Source organism: Parus major, chromosome 1 (assembly GCF_001522545.3).
Source record: "Parus major isolate Abel chromosome 1, Parus_major1.1, whole genome shotgun sequence".
NCBI lineage: Eukaryota > Metazoa > Chordata > Aves > Passeriformes > Paridae > Parus > Parus major.
The window spans coordinates 23211151-23234214 of NC_031768.1; the positions used below are offsets into that span (position 1 = coordinate 23211151).

General features: G+C 37.5%; 1 protein-coding gene across 3 annotated transcripts in view; it reads left to right on the forward strand.

The window, feature by feature from the left end:
- The window catches only part of MYO16 (myosin XVI), a 363582-nt gene that overhangs the window by 90774 nt on the left and 249744 nt on the right, over positions 1-23064 (forward strand). For all 3 annotated transcript variants that reach the window (XM_015633144.3, XM_015633135.3, XM_015633117.3), the window contains exon 2: positions 8199-8462. In XM_015633144.3, the coding sequence (XP_015488630.1) occupies positions 8237-8462 (226 nt within the window). In that variant the 5' untranslated portion in view covers positions 8199-8236. The remainder of the gene's footprint in view (positions 1-8198; positions 8463-23064) is intronic.

Genomic DNA, 23064 nt, shown 5'->3' on the forward strand with positions numbered 1-23064 from the left:
GGTTTGTGGGAATCCAGACTGCAGCTCATCCTCCGAGGGAGTACGAAAGGATAATGGCAGTAAAGAGGAGATGGAGATAGCAGCTTTACCAAAATAAACAGTATGAGCCTGACCAGATCATTTATGTTCATTTTGCTTGCATTCCTCTAGTTTCTGGATGTGATTCACAGATGAGGAGTATTGCTCTGGGACATACAGATTTTCTTTCAGACCATTCATCCTTGTGAATTCCCTGTACATCAAAACCAGACAAAAAAAAAGATTTTTTTTGTGCTTCTAAAAAATTAAAATAACCCCATACATATGTATTTTAAACCTGTGTTTTATTACACTGAAGGCTAATGCACAGACAAGCAGTTTGGCTGCATTTGTTGAATAAGCTGGCACACAGTTAATGAATTTTACCTAGAACATAAAATCTCCATATGTCACAGACTGCTACATGGCATAAATCACAAATGACAGTGCAGAGCCCTCTGTTATATTTAATTGGGTATTATTCAGACTCTCTTCTATCACTACAATGGCAAGATCCCAAACTGGTTGATTCTTTGATTTAAATATAATAAATTTTTAGAAAATGCCAGTGCAACGTCACTGAATTACTGATAAATAGATAATAGAGTCTATTAGGAAGCCTGTAGAGTTGATAAATAGCATCTGATAAGTAACTTTTCCTTGGTATCAAGCTGGAAATTGATTGCAGTTCCTACTTACCAGTCTAGTCACATCGAAAGGCTCTTGAAGAGCAGCATACAGGAGTAGGGTTTTATAAGAGGGTGGCTGCTTGAATGTGCTCAGGATTGCTCTTCAGCAGAGACAGAATTGGGTGTTAAGCAGAAATCGAGGAAGCTTTGTGTATCGTGTCATTTAAGAGCCCTGACTTTCTAATTACATCTAAAAGAAACTCTGTGGAGCCAAGAATAGGAGAAGCACATCAGCTCCTTTATTGCAATGTAATTTATTCTCAGAGGACTTGGCATTAATTGAATTCCTTACATTTTTACAAGGTAAATAGCAAATTTGTACTGCTTCCTCATGATTATCTGCTTTTGGGGTGGGAAGGGGAACCAAGAAAAAAGAAAAAGGATGAAGTCCATTGCTACAGTGAGCAGATCTGTACTGACCTGATGGAAGTGTTACAGCTGTGGAAGTCAGACTGAGTGGTTGTAAGCACCACGCTTCACTCACAGCTTAATAAATGTAATGGAGAGGCTGTTCAAATGGTAAGTAATTTTCCCTGTGCTGAACAAAGGATTTTCAAATCCAAGTATTTTGATGCTGTCCTTAATGTTTCAATTTGAGAGGAATTTAAGCTAAGCTAGCCTTTCCTGTGGCTGTTCTTAACCACTTTTCTTTTGGAAACTGTAAAATCAGTAGAAAATATATAATAACTTTTGATTTCTGAAGAGAGCATCTGTAAAAAATGCATTCATCTGTGTTTCAGACACAATGACTTTAGTTATGCAGTAGTATTTATATCACTGACTTCATATGGAATTAATCTCAGCTTCATAAATACTAATAAATTGTTATTTCTAATTCAACACAGTAGATTTAAATAATATGCATTGTTGGTAGAAGAAAAAACTCCTGTATAATAATATCATTATGTATAGCAACAAAGTGCATTACTGAAAGGGCCAGTGCTTTAATTTCTGGTCTGACTTCTGTTAGCATTAATGTAGGTTTTTGAACTGGATGAAGCTGCACTGATTTACATCATCTGTGTATCTGATCTGTAAGTGCCAAAGCAATTGCTGCTCATTGTGTGCCTTTCCCACATATCTTTGTTAGTACTGTGGTTATAGTTAGCTAGCCAGCTTTAGAAGAGTTGTATAATAGTACAACTATATTTTAATAATAAAATAGCATTGTGTCTAATAGTACAGCTTGTATTTACAAAAAAAATTACTTTTTTAATTTGTTGAATGAATGCTAATCTATTCAAACATATATTGAAGTTGTTGAAATTTTGAAATATTTTATCTTTCTGCAATTCAGCACAAATTCAGTTATCTGAATTAGAATGTAGATGTTTAATTGTAGTTGTGAAAATGGTGTGATATATCTTTACCAAGAAGGGACCAAGATATGGGCTAAGTGTCAGAGGACACAAACTAAACACAGTATATATTTTGGAGGGGTTTTTACCCTTTTTCCTTTAGTGAGATTTAACTGCTTAAAGATGATTGTTTTGGTAGCAGTGTCAAGCAGATACATTCTCAGAATCTCAGATTAACATTTTTCCAGATACTTTCAACCCTCTACATTTTGTTTCAATGCTATAAAGACCACAGTCTTTCAAATACCCAGAACATTAATTATTCATTGTTTAAAGTATCAAAAAAATCAGCATGTTTGCATAAAGATAAGCATGTCAATTATTATTTTGAAATTTGTAATTTTAAACATTATGCACCATCATTCCATGTAACCTTATTTGAGAGGCTTGTTGCATTGAGCAGTGTCAACAGTTGGATTGTGTGCTTGCCTTTAATGAAAAGTCCCATGCAGTGTCAAAATATAATATGTCTGAGAAGAGAGGTGAGCCTGTGTGTACATGCATGTAGGAATTCAGCTTTATTTGCTGGGAATGCCTCCTGACCTGTGACCCAGATTAGACAGGGACATAATCACCCCCATGTAATGTGAATTACCATCTCAGGTGCACTTTTCAGGATGTGTAGTCCCTCGATTTAGATGCTAGACCAAGTGACTAAAGTTAATTGACATAAAGCCATGTCAATGGCTTTAAGAAACATTATAAGGGAAAGCTATATCAATATGATTTCTGAAAAGAGGTATGGCAAAAATGTCCCTGCGTACTGTAAAGTCACTTGAGCTCGGATCACCAGCAGAAGATGGAAGAACATTTCTGTAACAATCACATTCTTCCTCTCTGTTTATGTGCCATCACCCTTCCTGTGCTCTTTATTTTGTTCAGGAGCTGGTGTTTGTAATGTCACAAAATATTCCTTCTCTCATCTTCACAGTGAGAACCAGTGACAATTCAAAGCAAACTGTTCCTCTTAGAAATCTCTTGTTTGTATAGTCAGGATCAAAACTGTAATTTGTCTTGTGGTGCAGATGTCACACTCTCCAATTGTGAGTAAATTGCTACAATTTTATGAACGTGTTGTTTTAAAGCAATGATTCTCTTTCTTGTGGTTCATGGTGGACCCAGTCAATGAAGCAGCTCTTCACTAGCAAACATCATTGAAACTTTTTTTTTCTGTTGCTTACAGTGGTAATGACTTCCTTTGTCCTGTACTAATTAGTAGTCAGTGTAATATGGTAAAAGTTTCTCTGGTTTTGATATTTCAGTGTTCTATCAGAGTTTCTATATTGTGTGTTTATATAGAAGATTCAGACCTTAAAACTATATTGATACTGACACTCATGTTTAATCTAGTGATTTTTGTCCAGAATATCCCATTAAATAAATAATAGCCTGTTAAACCTTGCTATCTTTTTCATGGGTGACACTGCCAGTGTGCTCTCCAGTGCAGTCTGCCCTGACCAACACAGTGACCTTATCGAATCCCTGCACATTAGTGTAATTTGTCATGCACTGAGGCAAGAACCACATGAAATGATCTTCAAATCTGGTATGTCATGAGACATAATCCCTTAAGCAAATAAATTCAGAGGGCAACCTTTTTCTCTACCTACAAATCTTTACCATACTGCCTCCTGACTAACACACTCAAAACCAGCTCTGTTTGGGATCATATTTTCCATCAATCTTCTGCTGTTGAATGGGGGTCATACAGTGTTCTTGTACCAAATCAGTGTGGCAGCTTGTGCCAGTTTTCCCATAAATGGGGAAGGAAAGGATGGACAGACCTGCTGCACATGTTACCTTTTTAGGAGGCTGTAACAGCTTTTCTTTGGAATCCGTCTGTATCTGAGTTGTCATTCTCTAAGCAGTATCTGGTTACATCCACCTATAAAGCTGTGGATTTTAGCAGCTATTTTTTCTTGGAGGGTTTCTTTACAGCTAAAGCTGTTGTTACTGTTGGCAATGCTCACTTAGGACAGACTAGTTGGCATACTTCAAATGGGAGAACTTAACCCTGGGGACTGGGTTGACAGAAACTTTGGGCAGCTCAAGAGGGGAAGTGCATATTTTCATGCGTGAGGCAGACCCTGTATCTTGGTACAGGCTGGGAACTGACTGCCTTGAGCTGCAGTCCTGCTAAAGAGTGTGCAGGGGTTACAATGGGCACTGATCTGAGGTATGTGCTGGTGATAAATCGGGGAAACCACATATGTTCATGGCTATGTTCAGAGGAGTTTGGCCAGCAGACGGAGGGAACTTACTGTCTGCTGCTGCTTGGGGCTGCTGAAGATGCATCTGCAAATGTGTGGTCTTGGTCCCACCAGTCTAAGATGGACATTGAGGCAACAAAATGAGAGCAATGGAGGGCTACCAGGATAACTAACAGAAATGAAAAAGCTGAAGTCCTCTTAATAGTGACAGTAGTAACAAGGAATAATGACCACCAAAAGAGCTCGAGGTATTTTTGATAGAAGTCAGTGCAGCACTTAAACAGTTCACCAGACAACTTGTAGAATCCATTAATGGAGGTTATCAGTACTAGTAGACAAGACAAAGTTATCAGATCCAGTGTTAGTGAATTATCCCATGCTGCATGTGGTACTAAGCCATCCACAGAATTTCCTCCAGAAGCATGTCTATAAACACCCTGTGTTTGAGTTGAGCTCTCTTGAAGTGTGAAAAGAGCTCTGCCTCTTCTGCCATCATCAGTTCCCTTGCTCAGTAGGACCACAGAGCAGAGTTCTGCCAGGTTCTACAAGTGGGACTCAGTGGTGCATTCCTTAGAGATGAGCACCTGAAAGATCATTCTGGGAGTTTGTCTTGTATGCATTTATACTATGATTCTTAATCAAGTTTAATCTAATGAGGTTGCTGACCTTCAGCTGTTACACCCACAGTCAGGTAGGCTATATGCACCCACTCATGTGGGCTATATGAGGTTCCAGATGTGCTGAGAAAAGAAATTCCATCTTCAGTTCATTAATTCTCTGCTGAGACCAGTGTCCAAATGGATCAGGAGTCCTCAACTGGCCTGAATTGTTTTGACTCCAGCCACACCCTGGGAACTGCTATGTGAGGCCACTTTTGGCAGTCAAACATGTTCTTCATAGAGCAAATACAAAGAGATTCATACAAGGTGAAAGTCATCTCAATGGAGAGACAGAGGACACTAAGCCAGGAACATCCTGCCTGAAACTGGAATCTGCCTGTGAGAGCAGTTTTGCTGTGCTGTGTTTGACCAAGACACTGAGCTGATTTGTTTGATTTCTTGCCTTGGATGAAGACAGCAGTGTGATGGCAAAGATATCCTGCAGCTTGCATCAGCCTCATTTGTGATATGGCAGCAAACGCTACCAGTTCCTCCTGAGAGCAGAGACTGCCCATGAGTTAAGCTGAGGAAAAGCAAAGATACCATTAAAGTCTTTGGTTAGCAAATGGTGCAGATTTACAGCTATGACAAGGACAGCAGCCAAAAATATCAGCCTCAGATGAGTTTTCAAAATATAAACATCAAGTTCAGTTGCAGCCTGTTGGAGCTCAAGTGCAAGGCTGCTCCTTCTTCCCTTCATGAAAGAGAAGGGATGAGCAGAGCAGGGGTGTTCTCCCCACTTCAGGCAAACACCATTTAACACAGTGAGTTCAGGTTTTTCCTCTGTGACTATGAGCCTTGCTGGCAAACATTATAACCACATTTAGAAGTGTTAGGGTATAAGCTTAGGGTGTTACAAGCCAAAAGGCCTGTGTAGGTTAAAGGCTTGGCTGCTGAAATATTTTGTACACAGCAGAACAATTCTAATAGAGAAGATTTGAGGTTTGCTTATTCCACAGTCCTATCATGAGAAAAAGAAGGTGCAGTTGCAAACTACCTGAGGCTGAGGAGGATGGTCTGAGTGTAGCTCCTCTATGGGATTGAGTGCTCTGAGCACTGGGATTGAAGCCAGGAATAAAGATACATCTTCTGTGGTGTTACAGAGTTACTCTTTCATTTCCTTGTGTCTTCCAATAAGGAAATAAAAGAAATGAAACATATAATTCTTGCTATGAAATGAAACATATCATTTAAGGTCAAGTGGAAAATTTTGTTTTATACAGAGGAGTTGGCTTTGACATGTAAGAAGAAAGGGTTTGTGTTTTGCTTTAATGCAAGCCAATACTTGTTTCCAGTTTTTAGTTTGACAACTCATCTTCTAACTAGAAGGGCATGCTAAGAAAGGAACAGAAATTATAGGGAGAGAGTAGCCTACGTTAAAAGTAGTTGACTGAACTTGAACTTTAGAGCTGTATTCTGTGTCTGCTTCTGTCATAGAGACATTCTGGGCACTTTTTGGATAAATGTGTGCTCCTCAGTTTCAGGAAGTCTGCTTTGAGACCATGGGTAGTAATTTATAGTGAATACATATAATATATAATATAATATTTGTATTATCTCTAATTTATGAGCTAGTGTAACAAATAATTTAGCAAATAAATATATTATGTTATACATAGAATATATAAAGTGATTTTCATGCAGACCTAAGACTATAATTTTATATTTTATTATGGAATTGTGATACATAATAATTTATAGAATACTGTGCCTTTAAAGCAAACCAAAACATGTTAAAAAAAGATGAATGGGACACTCAAAAACAGTGAGTGATGTAAAAAGAAAATCATTGGTTTTCACCTCCTTTGTAGAGAATGCAGACAAAAGTACTCTCTTGTCCTTTTCTAAATGAAAATAAATAAATATTTGTGATGCTTTTATGTGCTGTGATGACATGAGCTTTGCAAAATCCTGTCAGGGCATTGTTAATTATGCCTTTAGAGCAGGGTTTGAATGGTATTCAATGGATTAAATGTGTCAATCCACAGGAAGAAAACAAAGTGGTCATTTAGTCAGCACTACTCAGGTATGCCCTCAATGAGATAATGATCCTTTGATGATGTAACTACCCAAAACAGGTAGACAAAAATAGTTCATTAAGTTGCAGAGTAATGCTAATTTTAGTACTTCTTAACTACCCAAGGTGAATTAAGTCTGCATTTTCTTCAAGAGGTCTTACTGCAAACTATGGAGAAAAAAGTCCTTAGAAGTTACAAATTGGAGCACCTAGCCTCCATCTGAAGGAAATTCGTATACATAGAGTAGAACATGAGAATCAGAAGTGATGGGATGGTCTGTAGCCACCACATCAAAAGGCCTTAGTGGAGGGTAGTGGGCACATTGTTGATGGATGTGGATTCACATTCAAGGACTTGGGCAATAAAACTATCTGACAATCCATTAGCCTCCTTTTGTAACATAACAGTCCCTTGGAAAGCAAGTAGCAGCACTCAAGTCTCTCATGGTCTTCGCTTTCACTGGAAAAGAGAACATACTTGAAAAGAGCAGTTATTATAAAGAAAGTCAGCAAAAATACCGTATTTAATGGTAAAAACAAAAAAAGAATCTGACATAAAGGAAGTGCTGTGAATGTTAGGAATAACTGATTCAAAGACACATTTATGATTGTTTCTGCATGAAGGTTTTAGTATATGATGGTTTCATTAGAAGGATCAAATGCCTCTGTGTAATCAAAAACATTTAAAAATTAGAAAAAAGTTATACATATGGTTAGGAATCTGAAATGACTGATGCTTTTAAGAGGTAGTTACCTGAGTGCCTGCTGCATGCTAATGAACTCATTGAAATTGTGATATGATGATTTTTCTTCTCACTGAATACAGGAATTTGCCAACCTAAAGCAAGATGAAAATGAATAAAAAAGAGGCACGGGCATCGAACTAGCATCAGTTTTGATAGTAGTTTCTTGTTTGTAAGCAAATGATAGCCATTTGAATTGTACTGAAATATTTAAGTATTTTGCCCATCTCACATTTGAACTTTCAGACTTCTTTCTATTCACATTTGTTCACGTGAACTGAGCCAGCTTTTAAAAAAATGCATCCATGATTTAAAGAAATGAGTTATGTGTTATTTTCAAAAAGTAAATTATAATGACATAGGCTCTTTATAGTCAGCCTTGGTCGAGTAGGAGGAGCTTACATGATGGACTTGCACATGGTTAGAACAACAAAATAACTGGTGGAGGTTTGATGGCACATTTGAAAGCAAGATCTAAATTTGCTTGTGTTTAATTTCTTGCAGGCTGTTTCCAGCTATGTAATGTTTTTCGGACCCATGAGATGGAAATTGAGCAGTGCTTGCTGGAGTCCCTCCCCCTCGGCCAGCGGCAACGGCTGGTCAAGCGGATGCGCTGTGACCAAATAAAGGCATATTACGAACGAGAAAAAGCTTTCCAGAAACGGGAGGGCTACGGGAAGAAGCTGAAACATGGAAGGAATCAACGAGTTCGTTTTAATCCTGCTGATATGATACAGGATGCAATCATACGTCATGATGATAAAGAAGGTACATATTAATGTTGTATGATATTTTCCTTTGTGCAGTAAAAGTTTCAGAGGAAAAGCGTTCTTGTTCTGTTCATCTGTCTTGAAGTAAAATACAAAATAATAATCATAAAGTGGTTGTCTCAATAAAATATGCAGGCATGTGCTACATACAACAAGTTACAACTTCTTATTGAAATGAATAAGGTGTGGACAGTAAACCTTCAGAAACCTAATGAACTTCTTTCGAGATTAAAATAAACTAATATATTTCAAAACAAGTAAGAACTATGATTCTGTGATTATCCCTGGCCTCTTACATACCTACATGAGAAACAGAATTTAACACAAGTTACTTTGAAAATTAGGTTCTCATTTTTAGCCAAAATTTGGAGTAAGGGATACTGCTGTTAGTAACATTGGCGTGTCTATGAGCACGGAAATGGTCTTGACCCATAATCACACCAGATAGAAGGTCATCTTTCTGCTTGTGAAATTATGTTCATGTCCTTTTGAAATATGCAATCACACTTTTGGGTTCTGTTTTTAGTTTCCTGGAATTGTGTGAATCTCTGGTGCATCTGATAGTAACCTGAGGAATTTGTAATTTACTCCTCAGAACTGAACAAAACCTTACAGTAAGAATATCCTGACTTTTAGAAGCCCCCAGAAATTCCCATACTGTTGTGTGGTAGGGAGGGATATAAGAAAAGAACTGATGCAATGTTGTTGGTAAGTCCTTTGCAGAATTTGTGGCAATTCTTTATAACCACATTAGTGTAAAAAGGGGAGACTCTGAGACAAACACACATAATGCAAAGAACTTGACAAGTTTATCCTAATTTTTATCAGTTTGATTGGGTATGCCTTTTTTACTCACTCCTGAATCTTCATTTTTTTGGTGCATTTGCTCTATCATTGCTTATCACTCAGGTATAGTCCTACACATTTAGATCTTTAGAGGAAATGAATCAAAAAGTTCTTTTCAAGTGAGTGCACAGGGCATCATTTATAATCAATTATAAATAAATTTCACAACCTTTCATTCCACTCTCCTAGTGTGTGCAAGAAGTATAGACAAAGACCTTCCTCCATTTTCCCATAGCTCCAAACTTTCTTTAAAAACCGAGCAGAATACTAGGTATGACTTTTAACATTCTGTAAAAGTCAGATACTTGAGGCTATTTTTGACATGCACACTGAAGAAATGTAGGTTGTTTATTGCAGTGGCATCAACAGTGTTTTGTGTTGCCTATACTTGGCCTTGAGTTGCACCTGAATCAGAATATCAAGTTCAGTAAGTGCTGAGACTGAATAACGTAAGAAGAAAGGGAATATACCTCAGGCAGAGGAAAGTCAAATGGAGGAAAAGTGGGAATGCTGTCCTGCACTTGAAACAGACAAAATAGGTATCCAGAAGCAAGGACCTCAAATAATCCACAGTTAACATAGTCCTGAATTTGTTTCCTGTGGTTTTTTCCCAGGACTATGAAAGTGTGTGATTGTTGTCTTTAGGCAGCTTGGGGACCTGCAAATGCCTGTCTGTTGTGTTTTTAGCCAAATGTTCCCAGAGCCTGTTTGCCTGTTTGCTTTGGGATGAGAAATGGTATATTAAGAATTGTTATCATCAAAAATAACTCAAACAAAAACAACAACATTTAAATTCACACACATAAAAGCTGCTTTCCTACTATTGTTGTCGAGTGGAACATCCAACCATGACTCTGCAGTGAATATACCTATCTTAGAGTTTCTGTTCAAATTAGACACATTCTTTTGTAATAAATATCACATTCATTTACTGTCTTTGGTTGTGTTTTATGGAGCATGTAACACAGATTCCTTTCAGGCAAAACTGGAACATGTGGTCTGGAAGTACAGCAAGTGGCCCAAAACAGCTATGAGCTTCCAGTCAGTAAGGCCCAGCTAGACAGAGCCTGAAGTAATCCCACAGAAGTCCTGGGGTATAGCTGGGGAAGTTGGGCTTTTGCTACAACAGGTTTCTCTAGTCTACTTAATCATATTTTACAATGTTCTCAGCAATCAACAGCATTGGATAGGTGTAAAAGACAGCTAAGAAAGGTGTTTTGCAGTTCTGTGAATAAAATGTGAAAAAAAGTAGTATAGAAAGTGAGAAAAGGACAGAACAATGGGATAGAAGTGAACTTCTAGATAGATAGACTGTCCAGGTGAAGTCCAGGGGTTCAGTTTTTCTGAAGTATCATAAGCTGCATAGACTGAACAACACATTTTGAAGTGGTGAGTTGTAGTTCTGGTTTGGTAAGTAAGATAAATTGGATCCCATTAATATTATAGAAAGATGTATTTATAATGTGGCTGGTGCTGAGACATTTCACAATTGAGTCTGGTCATAATTTTACTCTTACAAATTCATTGTCTTTGTTATTCATGAAAAATGTAATATGTCTTCTCCAAGATTACTTTAGCAGCTGCTACTGAGCACAAAATGCATTGCTGTTACTGCATGCTAACAGGAGTGACCATTAGTTTGCTCTAAAATTAATTTTAGAATGGGCTGTGAGAAATTTTTACTAGTCTTTGTCTCAAATTTATAAATTAAATATATGCTCATATTATTTCTCAGTAAGTTAAAAATTAGTGAAATGATGTATCTTTGCTCTTTTACATTAACAATATTTTTTAAAATTATTTGTAACTGCTCTTTGGTATTTTATCTGACCCAGGGAGATTGAAGAGGACTCCTGCTTCGCTGTCTCTTTGCAGCATACTGTAGTTTCTCTGTTTTAAAGCAATATGTTTTTACTGCTGTTGATGGGCCACATTCAGCCAAACTACTAGTAGTGAGCATTTTTGGCCATTCTGCAACTATTTTTCTCAGTGTTGACATGTATAGAAGCAGAAGCTGATGAATAAGTGAGTGCACTGTTTTTTGACACTGATTTTGTACATCTTTACTGCTGGCAAGGGAATACCTCTAGTTAAACTTCCTTTAAATACTATGAATTTTTCTTCTGTGATATATTAAATCCTTAATAAAAATGGACAGCAGGAAATTTGTCTTGCTGACATCAGTCATATAAATGTACTGCAAAATGGGAGATTTAGCCAAGCAGTGCAGCATCCCATTCCTTCCCACTGCGAACTAGGCATGCTTGCACCTACATGTGGCATTACCATGTGGACTCAGATCTTTTCTGATACACACACAAGTCATACACAGGTATTTGCTGAGTAAATTCTGTTCTGCACATCAGCTGAGACTCATCTACAAGCAATTAGGAAATGAACCGAGCACTCAGAAAATAAAACGGAGCAAGTCTCAGTCTGAGTTTTTAGTCAAATGGTAGTCAAATGGATCCTTAGTATTCAGGCCTCTTGAGAATAAGGGCTTTGCATCCTTCCTGAGGTAAAGGTGCAGTTACTGGCACTGACAGCAGTGAGAAACAGTGGCTGCTTTCAAAGATGTGATTTTTGGAACATGAGCTGATAGATAAGCTTGCTACAATGAAAACAGTAGCTAAAAGTGAATGTGACAGTCCTGTACCTGAAATCTAACATGGGAGAAACTAAAGGACTGGCTTTAGTTTCTATCATCTTTTGGTATATTCTGTAACCCACATTTTCTCAGTCATCCTGCTGAATTACTCAAAATGTAGGATTGTCAGAAAATCTTTCTATGTAGCAGGTATCTTTTGCTGTAAAACCTCTAAGTTGTAATGCAGTCATGATGTGTACCATAAAGTCAGCAGGGCTGGCAGGTGGTGGTAGGTTAGGGTACAAAGTGCAGAGAGCCATCAAATCAGTCTGGAGACAAAAGAGGCACTCCTGTGAATATCAGCATTACAAAAGAGAAATGCAGATTCCCTAAACCTATTTAAACCCATTTCATCCTTCTGATGAGCAATATGCTGATTCTGTGACAGCATTGTGATTCTAAATAGCAGCAATACCAGGATGAGTGAGTGTTAGCATAATGCTGAGTCTCTAGTAATGATTCTTTGTCCTTTTGTAGTGACTCTCTGTTAGTCAGCCCTCCTCAATTCTCCCAGAGCTTCTTCCTTACCCTGCAGAGTTGCTGGTGTGACTTTGCCCTTAGAGTGCTGGGATATGCTGGCTGGGGACAGCCTGACTCTCCCTTCTCTCACCAGGGTATGTCAGAAAAAGGTGATTTAAAAAGAAGATGGTACCAATATCCTACTTTTCTGTCAGTGCTCACTGCCGGGGTAGGTCTCCCAGGATTGCGTCCTATCCCCAGCTGACTGACTGCCAAGCTGTTTCATAGTGCAGGAAAGAAAACAGAAATCTATCTCACTTCCCTTCCTGCTATGACAGTATCTCTAGCTGTTTGAAAGATGTAATATTATTGTGAGATTTGTAGTATTATGATATTTGAAAAGGTTGGAATAATCAATATAATGGAAAGGTTTAGTGTCATTAGTTATTTTAATGAGCACTGTAAAATGTACAATGTTATGATAAATTTCAGTTACATTAATTAAAAGGGTGTGTAAGTGAGCATAAAAAGGGATACAGGTGGGGCTGGTCCTGAACTGTAATTTACATCTGAACAACTTTCGGCTATAAAGAGGACTCAGGGGAGAGGAAACAAAATCTATTCAGAAGAAGAATATATCTTTAATTTAAGGTGGCAGATGAGTTGCCCATTAGCTCTTCGTAGGAGAATCTCCTTAGTCAGAGATGTTATAATAATCCTCCATATTCATGGAAAAAATAAATAATCTGAAACAGAAAACTGAGGCTGAAACTGACCTGAAATGAACCAGTTTTTAAATTATTTTGTTGCATTGTTTTCAAATCTACTAACAGATTTTGCATCTTAATTACATTAGGCTTGGTTATGCTTTACTGTCCTTTTTCCCATAGAAACAGCTTGGTTGGTTACATACAAGATGTTCTGTAAAACAGTGGATTGCACTGCCTGTGTCTGGCAAACATGTCAGGGCAAACTTACTGATCCTCAACCATCAGTTTGAGCTTGGCCAGCAGTCTTTTTGAAAAGCTGGAAGAAGCAGGATGTGTGCAGCAGTGACAGGTTGGTGAGTGCAAAGCTCCATTATGTGAAACCTGTTGTCAGGCTACAGTGAGTAGCATAGTCTCTTCTTGGCAAACACCTTTATAATTAAGAATGGGAACATATTCAGGTACCCTGGTTGCTGTTGGGATTTCAGACTACATTTTTAGATATTTAGATGTTTGGTGATACCTCCTCTTCTCAAACTGATTGAAGGCAGCTTTTCTGGTTTTTACATATTGCATGTTCTGGGATGAATGGTGAGAAAGCAAGGCTCCCAGCATGGCAATGCCTGGTTTTTAAAATTCACCAAACCCTTGGATGAGGATTGCACTTTTATTTGCCAGAAGTTCAGAGGCATTTTTGCTACTAGAAAAGACTGAAAGATAAAATAATATCTTTACAAAAGAAAGAGAATTTTAGTAATAGAAGAGTTTCACAGAAACACAAAGTAATAAAACACATTATTATGCTTAATTTTTAGGAAAGAGGTTAAAAATGGGTGTAACATTAAATCTCTCAAGTTGGGTCCTTATTAAGGTAGAGTTTCCTTAAACCAAGCAAAAATAACTCTGTCTTGAGTTTAAAACAGGGTGACTCTGGAAAAGAGAATGATCTCTGTGTGAAAGTGCAGATTAATCTTCTGTGTTATCCTAGATTACTGTAATCCACTCTTGTTTGCTTCTACCTTTAAAAATCTTCCTGCCTTGTTTCTTATGAATAATATTTAATATCACCTTCTTTCATTCCATTCTCCTCCCAAAGTTATTTTAATTAGCATTTCCTTTGTACACTGTATGTTGCAGCTACAGCCTTCTGAAGAGGCAGGACTAAAATAATAATGAATAATAATAAATAACGAATAATAATAAATAATGAATAATTATTATAAATAAAAATAATATATTATTATATATATATAAATGCATGGGATATTTATATTTTATATATATATGTATATATATACACACACACACTTTTCATACATGTATTATACAAGAGGTGTAAAGGCAATAAATATAAACACAGTTGGTGAATCAGATTTCAGTTGTGTAATCTGAATAACTTTTCCCACTTTTCTCTGTACTCTTGATTTTACACACTCTTTTGGGAAACCTTACTTTTATCAGCTATTCCAACTCTGAAAAGGATAAAATGACAAATAGTTTTGGTGTGTTTAGAATGCACAGGTAACCTTCAAGAAAAACGAAAGCTCCCAGATAAAAATAACTAACTAACTAACTAACTAAATAAATAAATAAATAAATAAACAAACAAATAAATAAATTAAACTTTTGGTCAAAACCTGAATTAATAGGAAATGAGACAAATAACACCAATTAGTAAGGTCCTGCATAGTGACGTCATGAAGAGGGAATCTCCCCAGAAAATCAATTTAATCTAATTTCAGTTTGAGGAATTTAAAACTCAGAATCATCAAGAACATTCAGAACAGAACTAAAATGTATTGTATACTCTGTATTACCTTATTTTTGTATGCTCAGTCCTTTTTAAAGTTTAAATCAAAGATTTCTCACATTTTATAGTTCTTTCTATAGTTTTCTTTCTTTCTTGGCATTATTTAATATATTTTTACTTCAGATTACTATTTACTATCACTCTAAACTTCATTAAAGCCTATTTTTTATCCTTCCAGAATGAATTTCCAGAATAAATGAATTATGGAACTCATTATGCATGTAATAATAGGGAGACTTCCCCACACAAAGATGTTTAGGATTTTATAGTGTTTCCCTTGAATCAGAAGAGAAAAATGTACATTAGACAGTAATCCAAAACTGACAATTTACAAATGTTGATTTGCTGGAAACTACTGTAGAAGACATCACAACACACATGTATTATAATTTATACAATTTAATATTTATTGTCCAATCCTTAAGAGACATGAGCATTAGACACTGAATAGTGAAGTCAAGAGCCTGATCAGAGCATATGAAATTCATGAAGTACATAAAAATTTTGTGAATTGGGGCTTTTGGAAAGAAAGAAAAGTATATACTGTAAATGAAAGCTTTCACAAGACAAATTCATTCATTCTGGACTGGGAATCATGTCTGTAACTTTGGATGACACTAATGCAGCTGTCTGCCCAACATGCTGCTGGTGATTTAATCTGTCCTGTGTATAGGAAAATGAAATATCAGTCAACCGTCTCAATCCACCCGCTGATGAAGAAGCTTTTCCAAAGGCCCAGAAGGTAGAGACATTTCAAACCAGGGCAAGACTTCAATCCTATATATTCAGCATGGTTGTTAACTTTCTTTGGCTCCATGTGTGCTGAATTCAGCAACACGGGGCATCTTTTTGTTATGACACAGGGAAACATAACGCCTTTAGTTATTGGGTAACAGATGTTTAGTGATGAAAGCAGCCCATTTCAAAAGTAATCATAAAATCACAGGGAGATGAAACTTGAATACATCTGAATTCCTACAGGATTCCATATGGGCTTTTGGTCCATGTGTTTACACTTTTAGTAATTCAGTAAAGCTGAGAACTGAATATTAAATGATTTATTGTTGATAAAAATATGTTGATAAAAATATGTATGATTGCTAATATACAACACTTATTTATTTAACTGGAAAAAGTAAGACTCACAGAAAAAGGTATGACATGCCAAAAAGTGAAGAATAAACTTGAAGGTGTAGATTTAATCTATCATTTTCTTCTCCATATGGACTGTCTAAGCACAGGAGTGCTTCTGCTCCATGACTATTTTTCTCTTAGCCATGAAATTTTCCTGGTTTGTTTCAGCTGCAGTTTTTGTCTCTGCACATGCCCAGACCTACCTTGGTTTGAACAGCTATCCTCTGCCTGTACCAAGTGGGGAAATAAAGAAAAAGCATCCCTCTATTTTGGGTCTCTCTGAGTAGGGAGATTCACACTAAGTGTAATTTATCTGTCTTTTGATCTACTGTAGTTATGATGTCCTCCTCTCCACAAAAACTGAGCTTGGAGCTGTGAGCTACCCATTTTTGCTAGCCCACAGGTTTTGTGTGTGGCTTGCTTTGAGAGCCATTTTTTGTCTGTGTTTCTGTGTCCCACTGACTCCTCTGTCCCCTTCTGCCACACACCTTAAGTATCTCAAGCAGCATCCAGCCTGGCATGGCTGTCTCCTGGGGAAGGACCTGAGAGGCAAATTGGATCTAGCTGGTCTTGCTTACATTACAGTAAACTGTAGAAAGTTAAATGAACAGTAAACTGCTGCATAAAAATCTCAATGCTATCATTATGTTTGCTACTAACTGTTTTGAAAATAGAAATACATTCTGGGCTATTTGCAGTCCTGTTTCACATGCTTAAGTTCTAAATAAATAAAAACTGAGACGTCTTTGAACTTCATGATTCCCCTTTGGTGGTTTTGGGTGTCTATAAGTTCACCCTGAAGGATCTGTTGAAAAGCATGCCTTTTTCTTACTGATATAGTTTCTAGAAACTCAGCCTTCGGATTCTTCTTTGAAACACAGATTTCTAAAATGTAGGCACTGAGTTGCTTGCCTTCTATGTAGGTAAGTCCATTCTTGAACTTTAACTCTACATATCCAAACAAAACCAAAAGTTAATGTTTGATTAACTAGAAATCATAAATGTTGTTTCAATCACAAGTGTAAAACATAATATTTATGAGAGAACCTTTGTAAAAGCACACATATTCCTAATTATTTTTTATTTACTTCTGAACACATTTTCAAAATTCTCAAATATTTTGGTGGACTATGATATGAAGATTTTTGGCAGTTGGAAAAGTCAGTGTGTATATTATTCAAAAGACTTTTGCAAACTAAAATGTCAAGGAAAAATATTTAGAAGACCACTACCCCTAAACAAGAATCCAGCTTTTTAGAGTGTATTCTGGTCTGAACAGATAGACACTCCTCCTTTTTTATTTCATTTTAAATCTATTAAGCTTATTTATAGTTCCATGCTCATGGGGTTTTTTCCCATAAGACCTTCCTTTACATTTAATAATAAATTATAGTAATTTAATAATATTTAATAATATTTAATAGTAATTATATTAACTTAATAATAAAAACTTTTTCACTTGAGCATATGTTGTGGTTTAACCCAACATGTGGCCAGCAGCCAAGCTCCATGCAGCCGCTCACTCACTCCCCCACCAGTGGGATTGGGGAGAGAATCAGAAGAGTAGAAGAGAACTTGTGGGCTGAGATAAAGACAGTTTAATAGGGAAACAAATGCCACACACACAAGCAAAGAAAAAGAAGGAATGAATTCACTGCTTCCCATGGCTGAGCAGGTGTTCAGCCATCTCCAGGAGACCAGGGCCTCATCACATGTAATGGTGACTTGTGAAGACAAATTCCAGCATTCTAAATGCACACCTTTCCTCCCTCTTCCCCCCTTTCTATACACTGTTCACGATGTCTGGGACAGCTGGGGTCGCCTGGCCTGGCTGTGTCTCCTCCCAACCTCCCATGCACCTACAGCTTCCTTCCCAGTGTGGTTGTAAAAAAACAGAAGAAACCGTGGCTCTGTGCACACCCTTCTCAGCAATAACAAAAACATCTCTATATTATTGACCCTGTGTTCAGCACAGATCCCAAACATGGCCCCCTACCAGCCACTGTGAAGAAAATTATCTCTACCCCAGCTGAAAACAGCACAGCATGCTCTGGCATTCAAGTATGAAGCATGAAGAAGCACAAGGACTAATCACTCACAAATTCACTGTCATGCCAATAAAGGTTCGTTAAGCCATTAGCAACCTACAAATTGGCACCTGGCATTCTTCCTATTCATTTGAAAGGTGATCCACAGTAGGATGCAAGACACTAAATTGGCAGCAATCACAAGCCTATTCTCTCTGTTAAAGATGGTATCCACTTTATGGAATGTCAGGTACTGCTGACATTCTCTGGTTATTGTTAGAAGTCACTGATTAAAAAAAATAAATTGCTGTAACGGCAGAAGATATTAGTATATTCTTATGACATAAAAAGAGAATGAGAATAGAATATTTTCTATGTAATTTGCGTTTGATTTCATCTCCAGTATATTTATTATGCTTCATATTGATTTCCAATAATATTTCAGTACAAAGGGCAAACTTTTCTGTATCTATCTTTCAATATCATTTACCTTGAAATGTTTTCATTTCAATCGCAAATTACACTGATAGAAATTAAGATGGGGAACTACAGAAATCAGTAGAGAAAAACATTTTATTAGAGTCTGAGGCACAGAGTGTGCCCTTATCTCTGATACCAGGCTCTGACATCCAAGAAAACACTGAATTTCATATAACACCATGAAAACAATTGTTGAAGTTAAATAGAAAAACTAAAAGTGTGTGTAGATTGGAGAGTTTTCTTAAGTCATTGAGTGAAAAAGTTGAAGTTTAGAGTTTAAACTAGTTTAGAAAACAGAAGACAAGATGGAAGACTAAGTGTTGTCTCTTTTCCTTCTTTTTTCTTCTTCTTCTAGAAGTTTTTGAGTAATAGTAAGTGGTTAGATAGAGAATTCTGCAGTGCAGCACACAAGTAATGGGTCATTGGGTCACTAAGAAAAATAATATATATATCTATTGTTAATTAAGTAAAAATAAGGGTCAACCCTGTCCTGGGGGCATCAGGCACAGCATGGCCAACCCAGCAAGGGAGGGGATTGTCCTGCTCTGCTCTGAGCTGGGGCAGCCTCACCTCCAGTGCTGGGGACAGTTCTGGGTGCCACAATAGATAAATGATATTGCACAATTAGAGAGTGTCCAAGGAAGGGGCATGAGGATGGTGAAGGGCTTTGAGGGGAAGCTGTATGAGCTGAGGTCACCTGGTTTGTTCAGCCTGGAGGGGACTGAGGGGAGACCTCACTGCAGTTACAGCTTCCTTGTGAGGGGCAGAGGAGGGGCAGGCACTGATCTCTTCTCTCTGATGACCAGTGACAGGACTTGAGGGAATGGCCTGAGGTTGTGTCAGGGCAGGCTCAGGTTGGATAGCAGAAGGTTTTTCACCCAGAGAGTATTTGGGCACTGGAACAAGCTCCCCAGGGAAGTGGTCACAACATCAAGCTTGACAGATTTCAACAAGCATTTTAACAAGGCTCTCAGGTACATGGTGTGACTCTTGGGGTGTCCTGTGCAGGGCCAGGAGTTGGACTCAATGATCCTTATGGGTACTTTCTAACTCAGTATATTCTATGATTCTTTCATTCTGTCTGAATCCTAGTACCTTTCCCAGTAAAAAAAAATATATCTGATAACGAAATAGATTTATTTATATAGTGCCTTGTGGTTTTTCTTCAAAAGTAAAAATGCAAAACACAAAGCACATATACTGCTTACTATTTCAGTTGTCTTTCTGTTCTCTGAGGCTTGAGTTGGAGGAGTCTTCTCAGTACACTGAGGTATCAACTCAGTCTGCAAGGCTTTTTGGCTGTTAAAAGCTTTTGCACTTCATATTGACAGTGAACAAACTCTATAGCTGTGATTGAAATTAGAAAGCTTATATGGTATAATGTATTGAAAACTGATTCTTCTTGATTATTGTTAATTGCAGCCCTTGCAGTAATAGGCTATTACAGTGGAGGAATTGAAGGTTTCAAGAATACAATAAATCTAAGGGAATGGCTAATTTAGCTTGTGTTTCTGTGTGAATTGCATCCAAGAATGGAGGTGGAAATGTGAGTAGTTAAGGTGAAATTCACAATATTTCTAAATGTCCTCCTTTGAACAAGGGTTTTAAGCATATGTAAAAGGTTCAAGGTAGAATTCAGTCAGCCATGTACTGTTTTCTTATTGTTTCTTTCTGATGACTTTCTACTACAGCACAGTGTAATCATGACCTTGAAGCATCACAGCCATTTTACAGGACAATGAGATGGTTAGAGGAGGTAATTTCTCACACCATGCATTTTTAGGGAGATTACATTTGGGCTCAAAAGACAAACATGACAGCTGTAGCACTAAATCCTTGAGGTAGGGTCGGTGCTCCTGATTTTAGCAATCATGACTACTGCTGACATAAAACAGTAGTTTTTTCCAGACTTCCACATTTATGCATTGACAGCACAGAAAATATGCCTTGAAATGTTCTTAAACCTGGAAGTATCTGTGTGGAAATTTGAGCTGCTGCTTTGTTTCTTAGTCTACTAAAATGACATTCTGTAAGAGGGTACCAACTATCAAACCTTTTAATAATGGTCATCTGAACTTCATTGGCTTCTCAGTTCCTGTAAAGGGTGAATGTTAGACTTCTTTTGCTTTCAAGCTTCTCCCTAAAAATCCTATGGATCACATATTTAGAATTATACAAGCTGAACAGAGAAGGACAGATGTAAAATCCAAATGTATATAGTTCTACTGACGCTTCTGGATTAGTCCTTATCTCTTTTTCTTAACTTTTGCACTTGTAGTGTGAAGTTCTCTCTGGCTTCTCCCTGATTTACCAGATCTGTGTACCAGCTACCTGTCAGATGTATTATTTGAGCAAATGAGAACATGTGGCATTGTGTATCACTGGGGAAGTTTGGGGCTCTGTAGTTGTAGCTTATAACTGCAGCCCAAACCTGCTGTGTTCTATATATTCTATATATAGAACATATATCTATATATGTTCTATATGAACATGGACTCATTGGTGTGACTCAGAATTGAGAGTTCCTCTCCTCAGGTGATGTTGCTCCTTCCCCTTTCTGACAGCAAGGTTGAATTCACAGAGTTAAAAGATGTGTCTGGCTAGAAGGACCTCAGAAGGTCCAATAGTCCAGTATTACATTGACTTTGTAGAGGAATGAGACAACTCAGGTATTGAGCTAAGGCAGCTCTTATTATTGTAGTGCAAGAGCAGACTAGGCTAAGCAGAGAAATTCCTATGGAGAGCAACTGGTAATTCTGCTTCAAAGCCAAATTAAACCATCAGCTTTTATGTCAGACTTTTGCTTTCCATAAACTATAAACAGAGGTGATTATACCAGTTACTGTGTAATTTTGTCCTCTCCATGCTGGCCTATAATTCCAGTTCACACTGTGGCAATCCATACCTGTAAAAAATGAAGTAAAACATAAATAAAGTAAAATGTGCTTTGTGTTGATTTCTCCAGTTTTGGCATAATAATTTTGCTATTCTTGTGTCTGATTGGCATCAAAGAAGAGGAGGCAGAGGGTCTGTCATACATCACATCCTATGTTCCCTAGATCCTCAAATGCTTCACTGGTAGCCCTGTGTGGGTTCACCTTACGTAAGATTGGTATGTAGATTTAGCTGTCTGTAAGCTTGGTGATACTGAATGCACAATTGTTTGTGCTTCAAGTTTGTCTCTTTAGTTTTACATTTCTTTCAGATGAACTATTACAAATCTATCATTTCAGTCCCCTGTGTCCCTGTATGGTTTTTGCATTTCATACTGCACTTTGAAATCAAGTGAAGTCTACATTGCTGCAATCTTCAGCTGCCCAAGTCTGACAGCCTTATCTTAAAGCAAATACTTGGAGGTGTTTTCCTTTGCTTATTCGGAGGTGGTTTAAGAAAGTGTGAGTCACAGTTTTCAAGTTTGATAGCTCTTTCCTTCCATGCTGGCTTTGTACACATGATCTGTTGTTCTTGGGTTGCAAATGTGTTCATCACTTATTTTTAAACTGTTTTTTGTTGTTGGCATATCGGTAGCGGTGGTTGTTGCTGTAACTGATGTGGGAAAATGAAGGTGTTAGCCAGAACACACTGAAGTTGGAAGCCTCCAGAAACAACTGTAGGATGCAAGTGAGTGGAGGCAGGACGATTTCCAGGAGGCTGTGCTTGTGCAGTCAGAGCAGCCCAACTGGAAGAGATTGTCTCCTGCCTGGGCTTGTCTGTGGACAATTTGTTCTCCTTGCTGGACCTCCAGGCCACCCATCAGTTACCAGGGAGATTAATAAAGATCCCAGAATGTATTAAAACAATTAGTTAGAACATGACCCTTATTAGTATATTAGAACACTTAACAGTTGTCTTTCAGTTACACCTTTGTTGCAGTCACTACTGATAGAAAACTTATAGTCTGCACAAAGAATACACAGCAGCCAAGTGTGAAAGCTAGTATTTGGGCCCCCTTGTCAGAAATGAACAAGGATTAAAAAAGTTTTTGCGTTATATTATGAAGTGTGACAAGTTTGCCCTTTGCCAAGTGTGACAGAATTCCTTGCAGATTGGGAGTTTGGGAGCCAACATATGAGAAAAGTTCTAGCTACAACTGTCAGACCCTTCATATCATGAAAAGAGGTGAAAAATTAGAAAAGACTGAAGAAGGCTTGGACGTCGCATACTACCTGCTTGAAATACCTCTAGGGAAAATATAATTAATTTCAAGAATGCAGCAATTCAGCCAAAATTCTGGAAAACATGTAATGAGAAATGAAAACACCTTTGAGCTAGGTGCACAGGCATAGTTGTTTTCTTTGAAGACCTGTGGCGTATAACTAATATGTGAAAATGTTCATATCTGTTTTATGTGGTGCACAGGTTAATAGAAAGACTTGGTAATCAGTATGTTTCAACCAATGCAGTACATACTGAATGGAATTGTAAGGTAATACTTGATGAGTTTACCCAAACTGAAGCATTTGTGCATCATGCATGCATTTTATGTTCAT